Source organism: Heterocephalus glaber, unplaced genomic scaffold (assembly GCF_053883595.1).
Source record: "Heterocephalus glaber isolate CG9 unplaced genomic scaffold, H.glaber_assembly_v1.0 deba00001606, whole genome shotgun sequence".
NCBI classification, from domain to species: domain Eukaryota; kingdom Metazoa; phylum Chordata; class Mammalia; order Rodentia; family Bathyergidae; genus Heterocephalus; species Heterocephalus glaber.
Window position 1 is genome coordinate 40,654,604 of NW_028258377.1, and position 17,826 is coordinate 40,672,429.

At 65.2% G+C, this 17,826-nt stretch overlaps 1 protein-coding gene and 1 long non-coding RNA gene across 2 annotated transcripts in view; one reads left to right on the top strand and one right to left on the bottom strand.

Moving 5' to 3' along the window:
- Positions 1 to 2,391: 2,391 nt before the first annotated feature.
- The window catches only part of Col23a1 (collagen type XXIII alpha 1 chain), a 272,540-nt gene continuing 257,105 nt past the window's right edge, over positions 2,392 to 17,826 (bottom strand). The window contains exons 9-29 of the mRNA XM_087195002.1: positions 17,465 to 17,581; positions 16,593 to 16,628; positions 16,174 to 16,200; positions 14,619 to 14,645; positions 14,012 to 14,065; positions 13,528 to 13,590; positions 13,207 to 13,251; positions 12,297 to 12,374; positions 10,814 to 10,867; positions 10,255 to 10,299; positions 9,730 to 9,819; positions 8,790 to 8,852; positions 8,485 to 8,532; positions 8,282 to 8,308; positions 7,457 to 7,519; positions 7,324 to 7,377; positions 7,089 to 7,115; positions 5,361 to 5,414; positions 5,181 to 5,267; positions 3,565 to 3,603; positions 2,392 to 3,169 (exon numbers count right to left, since the gene is read on the bottom strand). Of these exons, the coding sequence (XP_087051128.1) occupies positions 3,167 to 3,169; positions 3,565 to 3,603; positions 5,181 to 5,267; positions 5,361 to 5,414; positions 7,089 to 7,115; positions 7,324 to 7,377; positions 7,457 to 7,519; positions 8,282 to 8,308; positions 8,485 to 8,532; positions 8,790 to 8,852; positions 9,730 to 9,819; positions 10,255 to 10,299; positions 10,814 to 10,867; positions 12,297 to 12,374; positions 13,207 to 13,251; positions 13,528 to 13,590; positions 14,012 to 14,065; positions 14,619 to 14,645; positions 16,174 to 16,200; positions 16,593 to 16,628; positions 17,465 to 17,581 (1,101 nt within the window). The 3' untranslated portion in view covers positions 2,392 to 3,166. The remainder of the gene's footprint in view (positions 3,170 to 3,564; positions 3,604 to 5,180; positions 5,268 to 5,360; positions 5,415 to 7,088; positions 7,116 to 7,323; positions 7,378 to 7,456; positions 7,520 to 8,281; positions 8,309 to 8,484; positions 8,533 to 8,789; positions 8,853 to 9,729; positions 9,820 to 10,254; positions 10,300 to 10,813; positions 10,868 to 12,296; positions 12,375 to 13,206; positions 13,252 to 13,527; positions 13,591 to 14,011; positions 14,066 to 14,618; positions 14,646 to 16,173; positions 16,201 to 16,592; positions 16,629 to 17,464; positions 17,582 to 17,826) is intronic.
- On the top strand, positions 9,815 to 12,302 carry LOC147823028 (uncharacterized). The gene is made up of 3 exons (XR_015444884.1): positions 9,815 to 10,315; positions 11,039 to 11,245; positions 12,150 to 12,302. It is a non-coding gene; the product is annotated as an uncharacterized LOC147823028 (long non-coding RNA).

Consider the following 17,826-nt stretch of genomic DNA (forward strand, 5'->3'; position numbering starts at 1 on the left):
CCTTCCGGGTGCTGCCCCGGCCCGGATGACTCGGGCTCGCCCGTGACGCTGAGCGGGAAGCGCCGCCTGGCGCCGGCCTGACAGGAAGAGCTCGGGCTCCGGCTGGAGCAGCACGCAGGGCGGAGGGCGCGGGCCGACGAGGCGAGCCGGGCCGGACCTTCAGGGCACCCGGCTCCTGCTAGGTCCAGAGACACCGAGACCCGTGCCGTGCGGACGGAGAGCAAGGGCGCCCCAGGCCCGGGGCTCGGAGCGGGGTTCTGCTTGGCGCGGGAGCGGAGCCACCCTCTGGGCGCGGCTTCTCCCCAGGCGAACACGCTTAAGGCACTTAAGGCGCATTCTCAGAGCCTCGCGTTCTTTATTGTGGTAAAATATACACAGCATGGAGCGCTAACCATCGCAAAGGCACGGTTCTGTGGCGTCAAGTACATCCCATTGGCGTGCGACCGGCCGCAGGATTTTTGCGTCTTTCCAAATGGAGTGGGTCTCGTGATCTGTAGTATCAGCTGAGCCAACGTTTTACACGACCCCGGGGGAGCGGCTGCGTGTACCTCTGTGCGTGTGACGGGCCGGGGTCTGCTCAGCGCGCCGGCTTCTCGCCCGGCAGTGCCCGCTGGGCCGCACCTCCAGGGCTGCTGCGCCTAAACTCCCACCCGGCCTGGTGGCAGCACCGCAGCCCCCTGCGGGGGAGGGCGAGGCGCCGCTGGGCCGAGCGGGGCGTTTCTCCTGGCGTTTCTCCTGGGCTGCCTCCCTGGCCCTGCCCACAGGACGCCCGGCGTGACCCCGTCACTAAGACAACCTAGAGCACCCCTGTGCTTCCTGCAGTGTCTTAGGGATAGGGGAAGGAGCCTGAGTGAGCTGACCTTTCCGGCCTCAGGCTCCTGTGAAAGGGCAGCATGCGCTGGGTGTGGTGGCACAGGCCTGTAACTCAGCAATCTGGGAGGCCGAGGCAGGAGGATCAAAAGGTTGAGCCTTGCTTGGGCAACTTACCGGGACTCTATCCCAAAATTTTAAAAAAAATTTTAAAGGGGTGGGAATGCAGCCCAGTGTGAAGGCCCTGGGTGCAATCTCAGTACTGAAAAAGGGGGGGACTGTGGTCCTGGCCATTAGTTTAGATGTCACAGCACACAGCAAGACGCGGTAAATGTGCCGCTCTCCCTTCGGAAGGGTAGTGAGGGGCCCAGCGCCCCCGCCCTTGAAGCTCAGCTGCGGGCAGGGAGGGTATCCCCCTGGGCCCTGGGACATCTCCCACAGCCTCATCCGACCAACCGCCCTGGCGCTGCAGGTTGGTCTGCAGCCACGAGGGGGCACAACGGGCCAAGTGGAACCTGAGGCGGAGGAGCGCGAGGCTTCGACCCCTCCAAGATCTGCCTGCCAGACCCGGTCACCCCCTGCCAAACGATTCGAAAGGACAGGCCAGAGCCCAGCCTTTGCCAGGCTGCAGGCCCTCGCTGCCGCCCCATCCGGGTGCCCGCCCCGAGCCTCGGTCCCCGCGGAGCTTCGAGGGGTGGGGGCTTCCCGAGGGGCGGGGAGGCCACGAGCGAACCGGAATGGGCCGCGTAGGAGGCGTGCACTGGGGCCATTTCTCCTGCTGGCTCAGCCCGCCTGTGGCTCCTTGCTTTTCCCCGTTCCGGCTCCTCTGGTGGCCCCTGGGCTGGTCGAGCAGCTTTTCTATGCCTTTTCTCCCCAAATGTGCTTCGAGAGGGGCATCTGCCTCCTCCTCGGGTTGGGCCGAACCTCTGACTGTCAGGAAGGGACCCATACGACTTTGCAGGCTTGGTCACCGCTGACAGCTTCCCCGGACCCACCTGATTTGTTTACCCTCAGAATCCAGCCACCACGAAGTGAGGAAGAACCCAAGGGGTGTTCTGGCTGTCCTGCTCCTAGTGGACGGGCACCATCGGCCACCAGCTGTGGGAGACTGAGTGAGAACTACCCGCCTGAGTCCATTCGCCCCCGCCCCGAAATGTTTTACTTTTTGAGACAGGGTCTCTCTATGCAGTTCAGGCTGAACTTAACTCACTCTGTAGCCCAGGCTGCCCTCGAACTCGTGTGGATCCTCCTGCCTCAGCCTCCTGAGTCCTGGAATTATAGGTGCGAACCATCACCCTTGGCCATATTTTAAGGTCGCAAGCTTTGGGGTGATCTGCACACAGCATTCACTGGCAACCAGAGTGCAGGAGGCCAAGAGCAGCTCAGTGACCTGGAGCAACAGGCCAAAGGTCTCTGCGGACTGTGGCAGGCCCAGGTGTGGAGCTGTCTTCCTAACTGCCCCGTCTGGGCCCCAGTCCCGTGCTTCCTCCTCTGGTTCTGGCGTGGCTCTGACACAAGAGGGTCCCTGTCTCTCCAGCGCTCAGTGCCTGAGGTGGCCAGGGCCACCCACAAGGACAGGCGTAGCACACACGGTGGCGTTTATTACCTGAGCACACCTGTTACACATGGGGAGAGGAGCCGGACAGCCTTGCACTCGCCCCACTGCACCCCTCACTGGCGGCCCCGTGCTGCCAGGCTGACCACAGCCCTGGGTGGGGGACGTCTCCTCAGGCAGCCCAGTGCCCCATCCCTCTCTGAGAGATGTGAGGACGTGAAGTAGCCAGCGCAGCCTGGGGCTCTCTGTCCGATGCCCGGCGACCACCACCCCACAGCGGGCTCTGTCTTGGGCCCTGCTCCCAGTTTCCAGAGGGAGCCAGACCAGCACTGGTGCTTTCTGCAGAGCCTCCCTGGTCCAGTGCCAAGTACCCGGCAGAGTTGTGTCCTGCCTGGGTGAGCCAGGGTCCAGGCGGCCAGCTGTGGCGAAGTCTGGAGGCTGGAGAGGCCAGAGCAGCAGGCCAAGGGGGTCTGGCTGGATCCGGTGTGTCCTGGGACTCCTGGCTTTGGGGACAGCTCTTGCAAGGCAGCGGGGGCCAAGTCTGCTAATCCGGTGACCGGAAACCCAACCGAGCAGGTGCGGTCACCGTCGTCTCCTTCCTGGGCAAGCAGAGCCCCACAGTGCCACAAGTGCACCCCGTCCTGCATGCTGCCCGTGCTGCCCGCTGGGCTGGGTGGCACCGGCCAGGTTTACAGGCCACAGTGGTGCGTTCCACGAAAGATCAATATATTACTGTTTTGTTTTTACAAGAATTAAAAAGGTTCACACGGATCTGTACAGGTTGTGCGCTGGGCTGGAGGGTCACTGGTGAAGGAGGGAAAGACTGCAGGTGACGAGGGGCCCGAGATGCCCCTGTGACCCATGCCGCAGGGCCGTTTCCTCCTCTCTTCCCCCTGCCTCTCAGGGGACTTGGCACTGGTGGCTCCGTACCGGCTGTGCCAGGTGCCCACAAGCCCCACGTGACCCGTAGGCCGGCACACAATAGCTGGGACCACTGCCCCGCTCTTTGGCCACGCGACAGGACAGACACGGCCGGGTTGTCGCTGGCTGTGCCGGCACTGTGTGGGGTGCTGCAGGCACCCGAGCTCCAAGTGATGGCACCCATCCCCAGGGCCCTCTCTGCCCCTCCGCTCCAGCTCTCAGCCTGACACGCCGCCCTGTCGCTCCAGACCTGCCCCAGGGCTGACCCCGCACAGTACCTTATGCCAGCAGCCAGGCACGGGCAGCCCATCTTGTCCCTGCAGAGGAAGGAGCAGTAAGTGACAGGGACGTGAGGCCGGTTGCTCTCTGCCCCCACACCCCGCCCACGTGCAGGGGGATTGCGCCTGTCCTGGGCCTGCCGGGACACCTGTGCGTGGCAGAGGCAGGAGGACACATTTGCCTGCCAGGAGGGCCCAGCCCTGGCCCTGTGACGGTGGCTCTGGCCGTGGGCAGGAATGTCCCCAAGACCATCTGAAGCAGACCTCGGGAGGCGGTGCCTGCTGCAGCCCTGGCCTGTGGCGGGATCCACATGGCAGGCAGGGTGGGCTCGGGTGCGCAGGGTGGACACTGGCCTGGGGAGGGGACTGTCGGGGCATAGCGGTGCCCACGGCCGGGGAGCTGGCGGGGACACAATGCAGAGTCCCTGGGAGAGGCCAGGGTGGAAACCACTCCACTGTGTTACGAAGCCAGGCACAGCCACAGACACACGGCATGGGAGCCTCCTGGGTGCACAGCAGGGGCCAGCTGGGCAGGAAAGGGAAGGGGCAGAGGGCAGAACGGACTGGCAGCAGGGGCAGGGAGGGAGGGGCAGAGCTACAGACACAGCAGGCCCAGGGCCCAGGGGGACACAGCACACAGCAGGCCACACCGCCTACCACAGGGCAGGGCCCGCTGCCCCTCGCTGGGCCCCAGGACCCGGGTGGGCCCTGCTTGCCTCCGCATCGGGGGCGGTCCTGTGCAGAGACAGAGGCTGGCAGGGAGCTGCCCAGGCAGGGTGAGGGTGAGGCTGGAACCGGGCCGCACTGCCCCCAGCTGCGGCCGGCCGGCCTCTGTGGTGCCCTCCTCTCTGTCCTTTGGGCTCTTTTGTCATGGGGCTCTCCGACCACCTAGGGGGGACCCAGGCTTGGAGGCCAGGGGACCAGGTGGGGTCCCTGGTGCTGGGTGGGCCTGCACACCCCTGTCCCCAGCCCCCCGGGGGGTGGCCAGGTACAAACATCTGGCCAGTGTGAGCTGCAGACCCGGCCGTTTCATTTTCCTGTCTCGGCTGAGCTGCCCTGGACACTCCTGCCTGCTGCCAAACTGGGCCAGCGTGGACCTGGTGGGCTACCAGGGGCTACTGGGAGGGGCAGGAAAGCGGGGAGAGGCAAGGGATTGGCAAGTGGGGGACGTGGGAGCAAGGAGGCCTTGGGGAGCAGGGCCTGAGGGAGCCTGGGCCCACCCCAGCCTGGCCCGGGACCACAGGGGTCAGCCCCCAGCCGGGGCCCGGGCAGCCAGCCCAGGAGCTGGGCTCTCCCTGACCCTGTACCCTTGTGGCTCGTCCAGGACTGTCACCTCCCCAGCCCTCGGGGCTCCGCTCCTGGCTCAGCCCCTCTGAGCTGGGTCCCCACTCACGCCGGGCCCCCCCGGGGCTGTGGTAGGAAGGGAACAGGGCCCCGGCAGGGTTTCCATCTCCAGAGAGGAGGCCATGACCCCAGATGTGGCTGGGGGAGCAGCAATGACCGAGATGGCCATGGGCACCCAGCACCTGGGACCTGCAGCTAACCCGGGGCGGGGAGGTGTCAGCCGACTGATACAGGCCAAGGCCGGGCTGGGCCCCATCCAGCTCCACACGTACCACAGGGCACGGCTGGTCCAGGCCTGGCGGCCCTGGCTCTCCCTTCTGGCCCTTCACGCCTTTCCGGCCGGGGACACCTCGCTCCCCCTGCAGGAGAAACGAGGTGGTGGCCGCCACGGCCTCAGAGAAGCCGGACGGGGCCCAGCCCTGCAGCGCCTCCCCGCTCCCCGCTGCCCTCACCTTCTCTCCACGCTCACTCCGGTCGCCTTTCTCACCTCGGGCACCAGGGAAGCCCTGAAGGAGGATTAAAGCTTGAGCCCGAGGGCAGGGCTGCGGCCCGTTGCTCCCTCTCCCGAACTCTGTGCCCCGCTCCACCAAGACCCCTCCCTGCTGCAGGCCTCTGGCTCGTGCTGCTCATGCTGCGGGGTGAGGCACGGGCGGGGAGCCATGAGGCGTCGGGGACAGCACAGCGTGCAGGTCGGGCAGCAGCTCTGCCTCCTCCATAGCGGACCACGGTGGCGCCTGCACGCACGCCCCGGCTCCAGTCCCGGCCAGGAGCTCGGCCTCGGCTGGGGCTTGGCGGGGCACAGGGGCTCTACGAAGCCTGCGTCACTGTCTGTGACAGACTGAGGAAGAGTGTCCGCTGTCCTCTGCCCTCGGCTCAGCTCTGTGGACAGTCATCTGTCCGTTTGTCTATCTGTCCATCCTCCACCCAGCAGGACTAAGCAGCCACCAGGAGGCAGACACAGGGAGGAATCTGACGTGGTCCCTCGCTCTGCCTAATGGGGCAGGTGACAGAGGCACAGCGCAGGGGTGCGGGGCCCCAGCAGGGCTGCTGTATAAAGGGGTGGGGTCTAAGGAAGCCCAGAGCAGCTGGCTCTGGTGAACGAGGGGCTGGGCTTGCCAGGGGGAGCCGTAGGTGTGGCCTGGAGATGCCCCCCCCCCCAGCTCCCGGCCTCCCAGAGGCAGCTGTGACATGAACTCCGTGGCCTGAGCACTCGGACGCCACCCCTGACTCCCCCGGGTCCAGGGCCCGTCTCTCTCCAGTGTGGTCTCACTGGCCCTCTTCCTGGCTCGTGACATGCCCTCCTAAGGTCTCGGGTGGACAGAAGAGCTGCAGCCCTGCGGCTGGTCACCGTTCCCTCCCGAGCGTTCCCGGCTTTGCAGCCTCCCTCTCACAGTCCACGGCCTCCACCCGGGGCTGGGCAGCGATTACGGGTGTCCAAGAGGGTACCGCATTCCTGCAGCCAAGTGGCGGTCAGTGTGGGCCGCCTGGGCCCAGGGGAGTCAAGAGTCCACCAGGCTGAGGCCAGTATTATCTGTCCGGATCCGGCCCAGGGTGCCTGAGGTGTGGAGCTGCTGGCTCTGCCCTGAGTGATCCCCACATGGGAAGCAGAGGAGGGAGCTAAGGCGGCCCTGTGTTGAGCCAGCTGTGCCCTGAGGCGAGGCCTAAGCCCCTGCACTTCTCACGTATGAGTCACTTTAAGCCGCTTTAAACTATGTTTTGTTCATGCTATTCCTCCAAAGGCAGCCTGATACAATCAACACTAGGCTATGGCTTCCCTTTCTCTCCTCCCTGAAATACTGGCCCAGACAAGGCCTCATGATCTCCGCCAGGGTGTAGCTGCAGGACCCTCACTCTGCTCCCCACATCCCTGCTGCCAAGCCTCATCCATTCATCCACGCATCCACCCCCCGTCCATCCTTCATCCGTTCATCCACGCATCCTCCCATCCAGTCATCAAGTCTCCAGCATCCATTCACTGTCCATCCATCATCGATCCACAGGGCACCTGCTCTAGGCCCTGCGTGGCCTTGGTGCTGAGGACACGGGAGCCAGTCAGCTGCAGCCCTGGGGAAGGGGCCACACCCACGCCGGCCAGATCAGGTTACCGTGTGAGCGACATGAGGGCAGAGGAAAAACACAGGAGGGACCCAGTCACTTAGAGGGGACCATGGAAAACTTACATCGAGTCCTGGCTCCCCGGGTCTGCCCTGGGGAGAGACAGAGAGAGGTGTGAGGATGGGAACACAGCTGCTGGGGACCCACGCTTGGCACGGGGAGGCTGACGAACGGCATCCACTGGGCCACGGGTCCCTCCCTGTGAGGGCAGAGCCCCGGCGAGGTCCAGGGCTGGAGCCTCGAAGGCTGGGGACACCACGGGCATGTGGCTGTCGTGGGGTGTCCGGGCAGGGGGGTTACCTTCTCTCCTTTGGTTCCTGGCAGCCCAATAAGGCCCGGCGGGCCGACTGGCCCCTGGGGGGGAAGTGTGGGTCAGGAAGAGTGGCAGCTACAGGATGTCGCCCCTCGGGGGACAAGCAAGGCTCACACTTACTGGCAGGCCGCTAGGGCCTCTCTCGCCTGATGCGCCTTTCTCTCCCTTTGCTCCGTCCAGGCCCTGGAAATGAAGGGGAGACTCAGTCTGTGGGGATGGGACAGACGGACAGCAGGACAGTGGAGCACGCGGCTGGTGTGGGACCCACAGGCCTGGCCTGGCCTCCTGCGAGGGAGGATGACCAGAAAGAGCACAGGGGTGCCTTCCCCTTTCCCCAGCACGGGAGGGTTAGGGTGACACCCACTCCACAGACAAGGAGGTGGGCAGGGGAAGGGCTGGGCCTGCACCAGCCAGCTTCCGGAGCGCCCCCCTTGGACCCGGTCCCAGACAGCATCGGCCTGGCCTGAATCCAACCTGGGGAGGCCTCGGGACAGAACAGAGCCAGCAGCGGCAGCACCTCTGGTCAGGCCACACACTGGCCCCGCTCAGGGTGGGGTTCTGCGACTCGGGTCCCCACCCGGCCTCTGAGCTGGGGGCAGAGCAGAGCTCTCCTCCTCCCCAGTGAGGGGTGCAGGCCTGACAGGACCTGTGTCCACCTCCCGGGGCAGGGCACACGGCAGACCACACTGGAGGTTTCCCAGCCCAGACTTCGTGTTCAGGCTGTGGGCAGTGAGAAAGACGCCTGTGGGCCGGGACGTGTGGGGAGGCAGACAGGGAGGCCGACGCGGAGGCTGGAGGAGGGCAGTGGCTGGGGCCTGGGCAGAGGGTGAAGTGGACAGAGCCCCGGGCTGCAGCTCCAGGGCAGCAGAGGCTGCGCCAGGCACTGGGCAAGTTCCAGCCCTAAGACGTGGCACGGGGTGTGGTTTTGGGGCTTCCACCACTCACCTTGGGGCCCTGGATTCCCGGGAGGCCCTGGAAGAGGAGACAGGAGGGCAGATGGCGCTTGGCTGGGTGTAGACTCAGGGCAGGGCTGCCTCGATGGCCTCAGGCCACTCACTGGCCCTGGCCCTGGCCCCCCGAAGACCCCTGTCCTCCCCAGGTGGCCACCCTCCTGGGCTCCCAGCTGCTTTACGCCAAGCCGTCCTTACCGGGGGGCCGGGGGGCCCGGGGGGCCCTGGTTCCGCTATGATCTGGGCCTGGAAGTAGAGGTGGGTCAGTCACCCCTGCTGCCCTCCCTCCCTGGCCCTGCTCCAACCGCGTGACAGAGCACGGGGTGGAGGCTCCTGCTCGGGGCGCAGCCTGTGGGGGACTGGGCAGCTGGCCTTCCCTTCTCCAGTGGCCTCCGGGGGACACAGCCCTCCCCCCACTGCCCTGGGCCGGGTCAGGCCAGATGCTTTTCTGCCCCGGGCCTGGGCTGAGGCTGGGGGAGCCCTGAGCCGCAGCACCCCCTTACCAGGCTCTCCTGCAGGCTCTCAGATGCCGAGTCTCCCTTCTCTCCCTTGGGGCCATCAGCGCCCTGTGGACGGTGGCCTGTGAGCCCTTCCGGCCCATCTTACTTCGTCCCGCGCTGCCCGGTGGCCTCCCCTTCCTCCTGCACCCACGCAGGGAGCGAGGAGCTGGCCCTGCAGCCCCATTTCCCTGGCTCAGCGCCCCCAGGGCAGGACAAGAGCAGCAGTGAAAATGTCCATGGTGACAGCAGGTTCACTGCCCGGCACCACCACGCTTACCTCTGTCTACGGCTTCTCTTGTGAGTGTCGGAAGTTAGCATCCCTAGTCTAGTCTATTCCCTTACTTGGTGTTTTTGAGACAGGGTCTTGCTATGTCATCCAGGGTGGCCTTGAACTCATCAAAATCCCCCTGGCTCAGCTTCCCAGGGCTGGGATTACAGGCGTGCAGCATCACGCCCAGCTCACCCCTGTTTTGTTCCCCCCCCCCCCCCCCCCCCCCCCCCCGGTACCAGGGATCCAACTCGGGTCCTTGCGCTTTCAAGGCGGCCGGCAGAACCACTGAGCTAAACCCCCGACCTCACTCCGTTTTATCGGTGAGGAAGCCAGGGTTGGAGGAGGTCAGCTCCCTGTCTAGGGTTCCAGGGTCAGGAGCGATGGAGCTGGATGCAAGCCCGGGCAGCCCGGCTGGAGCTCAGTCTGACTGCAAGGCCACCTCACTGCCACCCGGCCGCATCTCCATGTGGACCCTGTTGCCTCGTGGGCTGGGCAGAGGTCCCACAGAGGAGGGCGGGCGTCAGCTGGGGCTGCATGGGCGGGAAGCCCAGGGTGTCCCTTGCCGGTGTGCCCTGCCCTTCCCAGCGGGCCTCCCCGGCCTCGCCACAGCCCTGCCAGCCGCCCCGGGAGGGATGGGATCGCCTTCACAGCGGCAGCCCAGCCCACGCTTACCGGCAGGCCGGACAAGCCCACCTCGCCTGCTTCCCCTTTGGGCCCCGCCGGCCCGGGCTCTCCTGGGTCTCCTTTCTGCCCTTTGGGACCCTGAAAGCCACAAGATCACAGAATCAGTGGGGCACAGGGGACCCTCCTTTGCCCCCCAGTGGGTTCTGAGCTCAGGTCAGGCCAGGCCAGACCCCCACCTCCTGCTGTGTAGCCAGAAGCCCTGGCTGAAGGCAGCGGGGGCCGCTGGGATTAGGTGGGGCCAGGACACCCACCGACCCTGTGCTTGGGGCGCGGCCAGAGGCAGGGCAGGAGGGAGCTTGTGGGCCTGGGGCAGCCACTTGGGAGGCACGGCTTCCCCTCAGTCAGATAATTATATCCTGCCCAATGTGCCACATGCTAGGGGCCAGGCAGTAAAGACACACCACAGACATCAAGGGCCACGCAGGACATGCTCATGTCTACAGGGCTACGCCCAGGCACACGCACACCCCAGGCCCAGAAGCAGCATTACCAAGGAAGTCAAAGCCCACAGACCTTCTCTCCATCGATTCCTGGGGCACCCGGCAACCCGAGCTCACCCTGCAGGGAACAGATGGTAAGAGGAAAAGGGCCTGTGTGCCCCTCAGCCCCAAGATGGGTGGTGGCCTGAGGGAGGCCTGGCTGCCCCCGACTGGCCTTCCCAGGCGGGGTCAGAGACACCCGGGAAGGCACCTGGGTGCCGCTGCTGTTCGTTTGCTGAGCTTTGAGGGGCAGCTGCAGCATGGGGCTGTCGCCTACAGGTTGTTAGGTGACAGCTCTGGACACTGAGGCCCAGGCCACAGAGCCCGGGAACTGTGAAGCTGTCACCGACATCTGGGCTTTCTCTAGGCAGGCACAAGCCCCCATGCCGGCCGGGCTGGGTGAGGGAGGAGGGTCGGTTCAGTGTGTGGGTGGGGAGTGGGGCCAGGGCCTGAAGAGGGCACCTGGTATGGTTAGAACGGGGCCCCCAGGACCCAGGCTGACACAGGAGGGACTCGGGGGTCGGGGACAGGCAGAGAGGGGAAGGCAGGTGGAGACCAGGTCTCCGGGAGCCCGCAGCTGAATCTGCACTGACCTTGGCTCCGGGGATCCCTGGTGGCCCTGGGGCTCCCTGCGCCCCGGGGGGACCCTGTGGCAGGAACGGAGCAGGTCAGAGGTCAGGCAGACCCCCCACCCGGCTGAGGCCCTGTGGAGCAGCTGCAGCCTGCAGCGGCTCAAGGGCCTCAGTCGGCTCCCCCAGGCAGGGCAGGGCGAGGGCAGGCAGGTGACATGGCTGAGCTCTCAGCGCCTCTTCCCACAGAGGCCCCGACCGCCAGAGCCGGTCTCCCCCAGTACGGCTGTCTTCACACACCGTCCCGCCCAAGGCTCTCTGATGGCTCCAGGGGCCTCAGGGCACCTGCGATCCCTGCTGGCCCTGGAGGACAAGGACCACATCTGCCCAGCCGTCTGTGCTGATGCGATTCTGCTGCTTGCCACCTGCCTGTCCCGAGGAGTTCCTCGGTTGCAGGTAGGGGATGGGGGCTCGGGGGTCTCAAGTCTGAGCCCACGCCTAGGTGCCCCCTCACTCAGGCTTATGACCACCAGCCATGGATGCTGAGGCCACACTGCCCAGCTCCCTGGCGGGACAAGCCTTGGTGCCCGCCCCACTCCCTGTCCCCAGCCTGCCCTTCCTGCTGGCATCGCCCAGGCCCCTCGTCGACCTTCACTTCCTCCCTCCTCCCTGCATCTCCAGCCCCAGGCCCACACCGACCTCCCCGGCCGGCTCCCTGCTGCTATCTCTCCCCTGCACCACCTCCAGGAACCTCCCCTACCGCTCCCGAGCTGGTCCTCCCCAGTCTCTCTTCTTTTCAAAGACCGGCTACGGCTGCCTGCTGCCATCAGATCAAACCAGTCAGGCACCCAAAATCCTATGAGTTACAACTCATGGGGCTTCTCCTGCAAGGCTCCCTGCCAGCCTGGGCCACACATGCACATGCACGCCCCCTAGCCACGTCACACCCGTCACACGCAGGCCTGGGGCGGGCCGTAGTTACCATCAGGGATAACGGGGATTGAAGCTCCGGGCCCAGGTGCCAACGGCAGGTCTGATTCTGGTGACCACCATGCCTCGACCCCAGCTCCTTGCCCTGGTGCCACGAGCAGCAGCACCCAGCCACTCTGCTGTGGTTTGTCCCAATTTGCCCATCACTGGGCCAGCCTCAGTGGGCACAGGTGTCGCAGGCTTGTGGGACAGGGTTCCCCTCTCGTCCCCCTCCAACCGTGGTGGAAAGACCTAGCCTCACAGCCAGTGGCCCCGAGAAGGGCTTGGTCACCAGGAAGTGCTCTGCCTCCTGCTTCCCTTTGGCCTGGGACTTGGGGCCACACCCCCCAGCCTGCCAGTCGCTCTTCCAGCACTGCATGGGTCTCAACAGCACTGATGACAGCTTCGGGCACCTGAAGAGGGAGGTCCTCGAGCTAAGCTGCCTCTGCCCCTGCCCCTGCCCCTGTGAGGACCTCCAGGACCAGCGCTGCCAGGGCGTGAGTATCAAGGTGGCATCCCGGCCCCCCATGAACGCTACCTTCAGGGCATCCAAGATCCTGCCGTCGTAGTCGATCACCACTGTGTCTCCCTGCTCGCCCTTGAGGCCCGGGGGACCCTGCGGCAGAGTGTGGAGTTCAGGGGAGCGCTGTGCAGGTCAGCGGCGTGGAGCTCTGTCGCTCCCCCTGGGGGCTCCTGCGGGACATGGACGGCTGGGTCCTGCCCTCCCCACCTCCACAGGCTGCACTTGCGTGCGCCAAGGTCTCTGCATTTCTGACTAAGTGCATACCACACAAGCGCACACACTGCACACTCCACACCACCCCGGATGTTTGTGGGCACTCCGGGCCTCACTCCCCCAGGCTGCGTGAAGGGTCAGCCAGGCCAGCCCCTCACTGGGGAGGGACAGCAGCGCCAGCCCTGTTTCAGCTGACAGACCACGGCCTGCACGGAGCTCTCTGGCCCGTACACACAGTCCACCCTCAGGGCCCGAGCCAGTCCCCAGCCTCCTGCACAGCCAGGCCGGGTCTCAGATCTGTTCTTCGGAGGAGAAGTCAGCCCCTGGGACCAAGGGCACACGGCCACCCCTGGTGACACAGCTGAGGATGGGACCCTGGGGTCTACGCAAGGCCAGGTCCCTAGGGCTGGTTGCAAGAGATCAGGGAAGCAAGGGTGGTGAGGGGAGAGAAAACGCAAGGCCCACCCCAGCGGGTGACCGGTTGGTGGAGGCTGGGAGGGCGCACAGCACCAGGGAGCGAAAGAACTCTTATTTAGTAATGGAGGTCGGGACTCTGACTCTGGGGCTTCCGTATTGGAATATCTGACCGTAAGCAGATGTTATGAAAGGTAAAAGTGTCAGCAATAAACAGTTTGAGAAGACGCTCAGATCTTGTAACTCCACTGCCCCCCGTGGTCTCGGGGGCAACTGAAGCTCCTAGGTCCTTGCTTACCCGGGGCCCCGCGGCTCCATCGGTGCCTCTAGGGCCGGGCTCCCCCTGTGGAGACACATGGTTGCAGCCAGGCGCGGGCCCTACCCCACCCCTCCAGTCCCCTCTCCCCAGAAGGGCAGAGGCCGTGTGCCAGGGCCCCAGGGCCTATGCATGAGAAGGTCCCGGGAGACAAGCACTCCGAGCTGAGTGGGCCGAGCGGAGCCCTGACCTGCGCCAGGCCCGCGGCCCCCCAGCCCCTCTGACCGAGACCACATTCCCCCTTCAAGCCTGGCTGACGGTGCGGGGGCCTCCAGACGCCAGAGCAGGGCACGCTAAGGTCACCTTCGGGCCTGGGGCGCCGTCCATGCCGCTCTGTCCTTGGGGCCCCGCACTCCCTGGCTCGCCCTGAAATGCAGAGGCCGCCGTGAGGTGTGAGACACAGCACTGGGGACAGCAGCCTGGGGGCCTGAGGCGGAGGGCTCCCACTGAGGGCACCTTGGGCAGCCAAGGAGATGGACCCTGGGGCTGCCCCAGCCAGAGGTCCCGGGGCTCTGGCTGCCACCATCCAGGGTCCATCATGGGGCGGGCTGGCCAGGACCTGGGGACCGTGGCAAGAGGCAGGGAGCAAGGTGTGCAGCTGGGGACACGGCCAAGTGCAGTCACCTAAGACGGGACCAAGAGCACCTGAGGGAATGAGGGAGGCTGGGGTCTGGATGAGCTGAGTGGCCCACTCTGCCATGCCGGGAAAGAGCTAGGACAGGGACCAGGCAGGTGGCAACTGTGGGCCACGAAGGCAGGGCCCCCGGGGAAAGGGGCACATACTTACCTTGGGGCCTGGGGGCCCGGGGAGCCCTGGCTGGCTGGGCATCCCGTCCTCCCCCTGAAGAGAGAACAGCTGATGCTGGTGCCAGCTGCCCCTCCCCTTCCAGAGCCGCCAGCCTCCCCACACATTCCCACTTCGAGGGCAGGGCAGGGGCCGTGTCATCGGTGTCCTCTGCCCCCAGCCCAGAGCCAGCCCAGCAAGTGTTTGGAGTCACAGGGCGTGGACAGTCGCGCGCGAGAAAACTCATTCACTCCCTCACGCCGCAGATAGCGTGAGTGTCTCGGCGGCCAGGGCAGATGCGGTCCTGGCTCAGAAGGAGGCGAGGAGGCTGAGAGACGAGAATGGTGGAAGTACACAGGCGGCGCCACGCCAGGAATAAGAGTTGGGGCAAGAAGACCAGGCCGGCACGACGAGCACGTGGGCACCATCCCGGTCAGCGCTGTCCCCAAGCTTCCAGCACCTCAGCCGCTCAGGGGGCTGCGTACACAGACCCTGGGGGCCCTGCCCTACAGCCTCTGCTTTGGAGAGTCCGGGCTGGCCCAGAACTCACACTGCAGAAGGTTTTCAGTGCTGGGGGTGGGACCCAGGGCCCTGCGCAGGCCAGGCTGGCTCTGTATCCCGGAGCTCCGGCCCAGCCCTGAATCTGCATTTCTTGCTCGCCCTGGGCAACACTGATGCTGCTGGAGAACCTCAGCCCCAGCCCTGAGGTGTGTGATGGAGGCCGGGAAAGGAGTGAGTGGGTGAACACAGGGATGAAATTCCACCTCTGCTGAGACAGGAGGCAGAGCAGCCACCTGCCAAGGGCCTCTACGCGGAGGACCTGCCCTGTCCCTGCCGCCAGTCCTTGGCCTGCTCCCCTGCACCTTCCTGACACTGGCCAGGAAGCTGCTCCCTGGGCCCTCACCTTCTTTCTGGGAGCACCACGCTCATCCGGAAGTGGGGACAAGAGGTGCTAGAGAGGTCAGAGCCACAGGTGTGGTTCTGCCCTGGACCTTGCCCTTCACCTACAAGTGGTACCAGTGGCCCAGTCAGTGCCAGCCCAGAGAGCCCAGCACTGTAGAGTCTCACAACCCTGTCGGTCTGCGGCCCTGGCAAGTCACTGTTCGTGTGAGTGGGGAGGTGACCGGAAGCCACAGAGGGCTGATGGGGGCCATGGAGAGAGACGGCCTGTGAGCCCAGCTCCCAGAAGGCGCCACCAAGGGCAGTGCTTCCCTCCCTTCCTTCTCGGCCCAGGGCTCTGCATCCTCCCAGGAGGACCGCAGCACCCCCTCCACCAGGTGCTCCCCACGGAGGCGAGAAAAAGAGGCTGCAAAGGCCCAGAGAAGGCTTAGAACACGATGCTGTTAAAACTTGGGACTGCATGAAAACCTGCACCCGGATGTTGATGACACTTGAGCTTACAATGCCCACATCTGGAAGAGACCAAGACGCCCTTCAGGGGGTGAATGGGAAGTGCACAGTACTCTAGACAATGGCATGCTCGTCAGCCCTAAAAGGAATGAACGATCAACCCAAGAACAGGCAGGGCAGAACCTTAGGCGCACACTACCGTGCTGAAGATGGCAGGCTGAAGAGGCTACGTGGGGTGTGAGTCCACCCTGCAACCCTGGCAGGCAAAGCTATGGGGACAGTAAACAGCTCAGCGGGGGCCAGGGACTGGGGGAACAGGGCATCCTCAAGCCCGTGGACTTATTCTGCGGGTGCTGTGGTGGAGGACACACATCGCCGCACACTTGGCCAAACTCCCAGGGCTACCCCCGCCACGGGAGCCCTCTGGTCAGCGTGGACTTCGGCCGTGCTGGCGTGTCCAGCAAGAGCCCTGGCGGTCCCACAGGGATGCACCTCTCTGGCGGGGTTCCTGGTGATGGCCATGCATGGGGCGTATGCAGGAAATCTCTACTTTCCACTCAAAAACCGCTCCAGAAATAAAGTCCAGACAGCTAATGGACTTTACGATTCAACCCTCACCACCCAGTGTGAAGTGAACACAAGAAAAGTTTATCATGCTCTCATTCGATAGATGGGTAAACCGAGGCCCAGAGAGGCAGTAACAGTCCCATGGTCACAGAATGGGATCTCCTAACTCTCCGCCTCGGCTTCACTGGGGACAAGAAACGGGGGGGGGGGGGGACCCATCCCCCACCTCTGAGCAGAGGACCACTCACCTTGGGCCCTGGGGCTCCCTTGGGGCCCTGGAACAAGAGAATAGAAGGTGTCAGACCGCGCTGGAAGGTGCGCCTGGGCCTTTCCTCTATCACGTCCCTTTCTAGTCCCAGGGAGGAGGCAGGGTGCGGGGAACCAGGCGTTTGCTGTATGGGGACTGACTCCTAGTGCCTCGGTCAGCTGCTGCCTCAGGCTCAAGCAGTGACAAGCGAGGTGCAGACCCAGGAGCTGGGGCCACTGAGCTCTGGCCCCCGGGCTTGGTGCCCGCTTGCCACTGCCTGGCCGAGGGCGGAGGGCAGGTGTGCAGGTTGCGCATGCGCACGGGCCTCATGCAGCCTGCGTGCGGGACGGCGAGAAAGGGGCTTCCGGGTCTGGGGCACTGGGCTGCCAGCCCAGGCCTCTGAGAGGCCCCGGTACTGACCGTCTCGCCGTGCTGCCCAGGCGCTCCCTTGGGACCCTGAGGAGACAGGACAACAGCAATGAGGGGCCTGCCGGTGTCATATTTAACTGGGCCCCGTCTCCTGCCGGCGGGGCACCCGGTCTTATCATTGCATTCTCACTCCGGCCTGGAAAGTGGGGCCGCTGCCCAGTCCCAGAGAGACGCTGGAGGCCTGGGGAGTTAAGTGCCCGATGTGCCCGGAAATGCACGAGCCCATTTCCAGGATGAGCAACTGCCCTGCCAGGGTCCTGGGGGCATCGTGGAGGAGGAACGGGCTCCTCAGGGCACGAGGGGCAGGCTGCAGTCCCTTGGTTAGGGAAAGGGGTGGTGGGACAAGGGCTAGGCTTCAGGGTTTGGGTTAGGACTACGAGGAAACGGAGGCTGACTAGCCAGTTAGCGCTGGGGAGAAAGGCAGGCAGGGGAGGAGCAAGGCCTGGGGATGGTGAAGTGCCCGAGCCTGAGCCTCAGGGCCAGCGCCCCGGCAGCGCTGGGACTGAGGTTGCAACCAAGGTTGGGGTTCGGGACCACGGGGCCCCTCTGGGTTCACAGCTATGCCTGCAGGCAGATTCTGGAGGTTAGGGCAGTCTGGATAAGCCCGATGGGGGCCCAGGTCAGGATTTGGAAAGGAGCGGGGATGAGAGCCCTGACCGGGATCAAGGGCCAGGCTGGGGGTAGGTTCGAGACTGGGCTGAGGTGGGGCTCTGGGTCGGGTTAGGGCCTGGGGCTGGGGACAGGATTCGAACTGGGACCGGAGGCTGGCCCAGGGTTAGGGTCTGGATGAGGCGAAGCTCGGGGCCAGGCTTGTTCGGGGCAGAGCTGGGGTTTTGGGGCGTCGGCCCTGTGCCTGCTCTCACCGCCGGGCCTTGAGCTCCTCGGGGGCCGTCTTTCCCAGTGTCACCAGGAGGGCCCCGGGCCCCAGGCGGCCCAGGTGGCCCTGGAGGCCCTGCAGCTCCATCTTGCCCTTGTTCCCCCTGAAAGAGATGGGGCCTGGCTTGAGCCTGAGGGTGAGGGGCCCAGCTCGCTGGCTGCCTTCCCCGCCCCCACCCCGGAGGCAGGCTCCACGGGACGCCTGGGATACTTCCTGGGCCTCTTTCTGCTGCCCCAGAGCCGCAGGGAGGGACAGGTCTTTACATCTTGGCCCCAGTGGCCCAGCAGAAGCCTTCACACCTCAGGCGATGTGCCACCTGTCCGGCCCTGAAGCCAGAGGTGTGTAGGT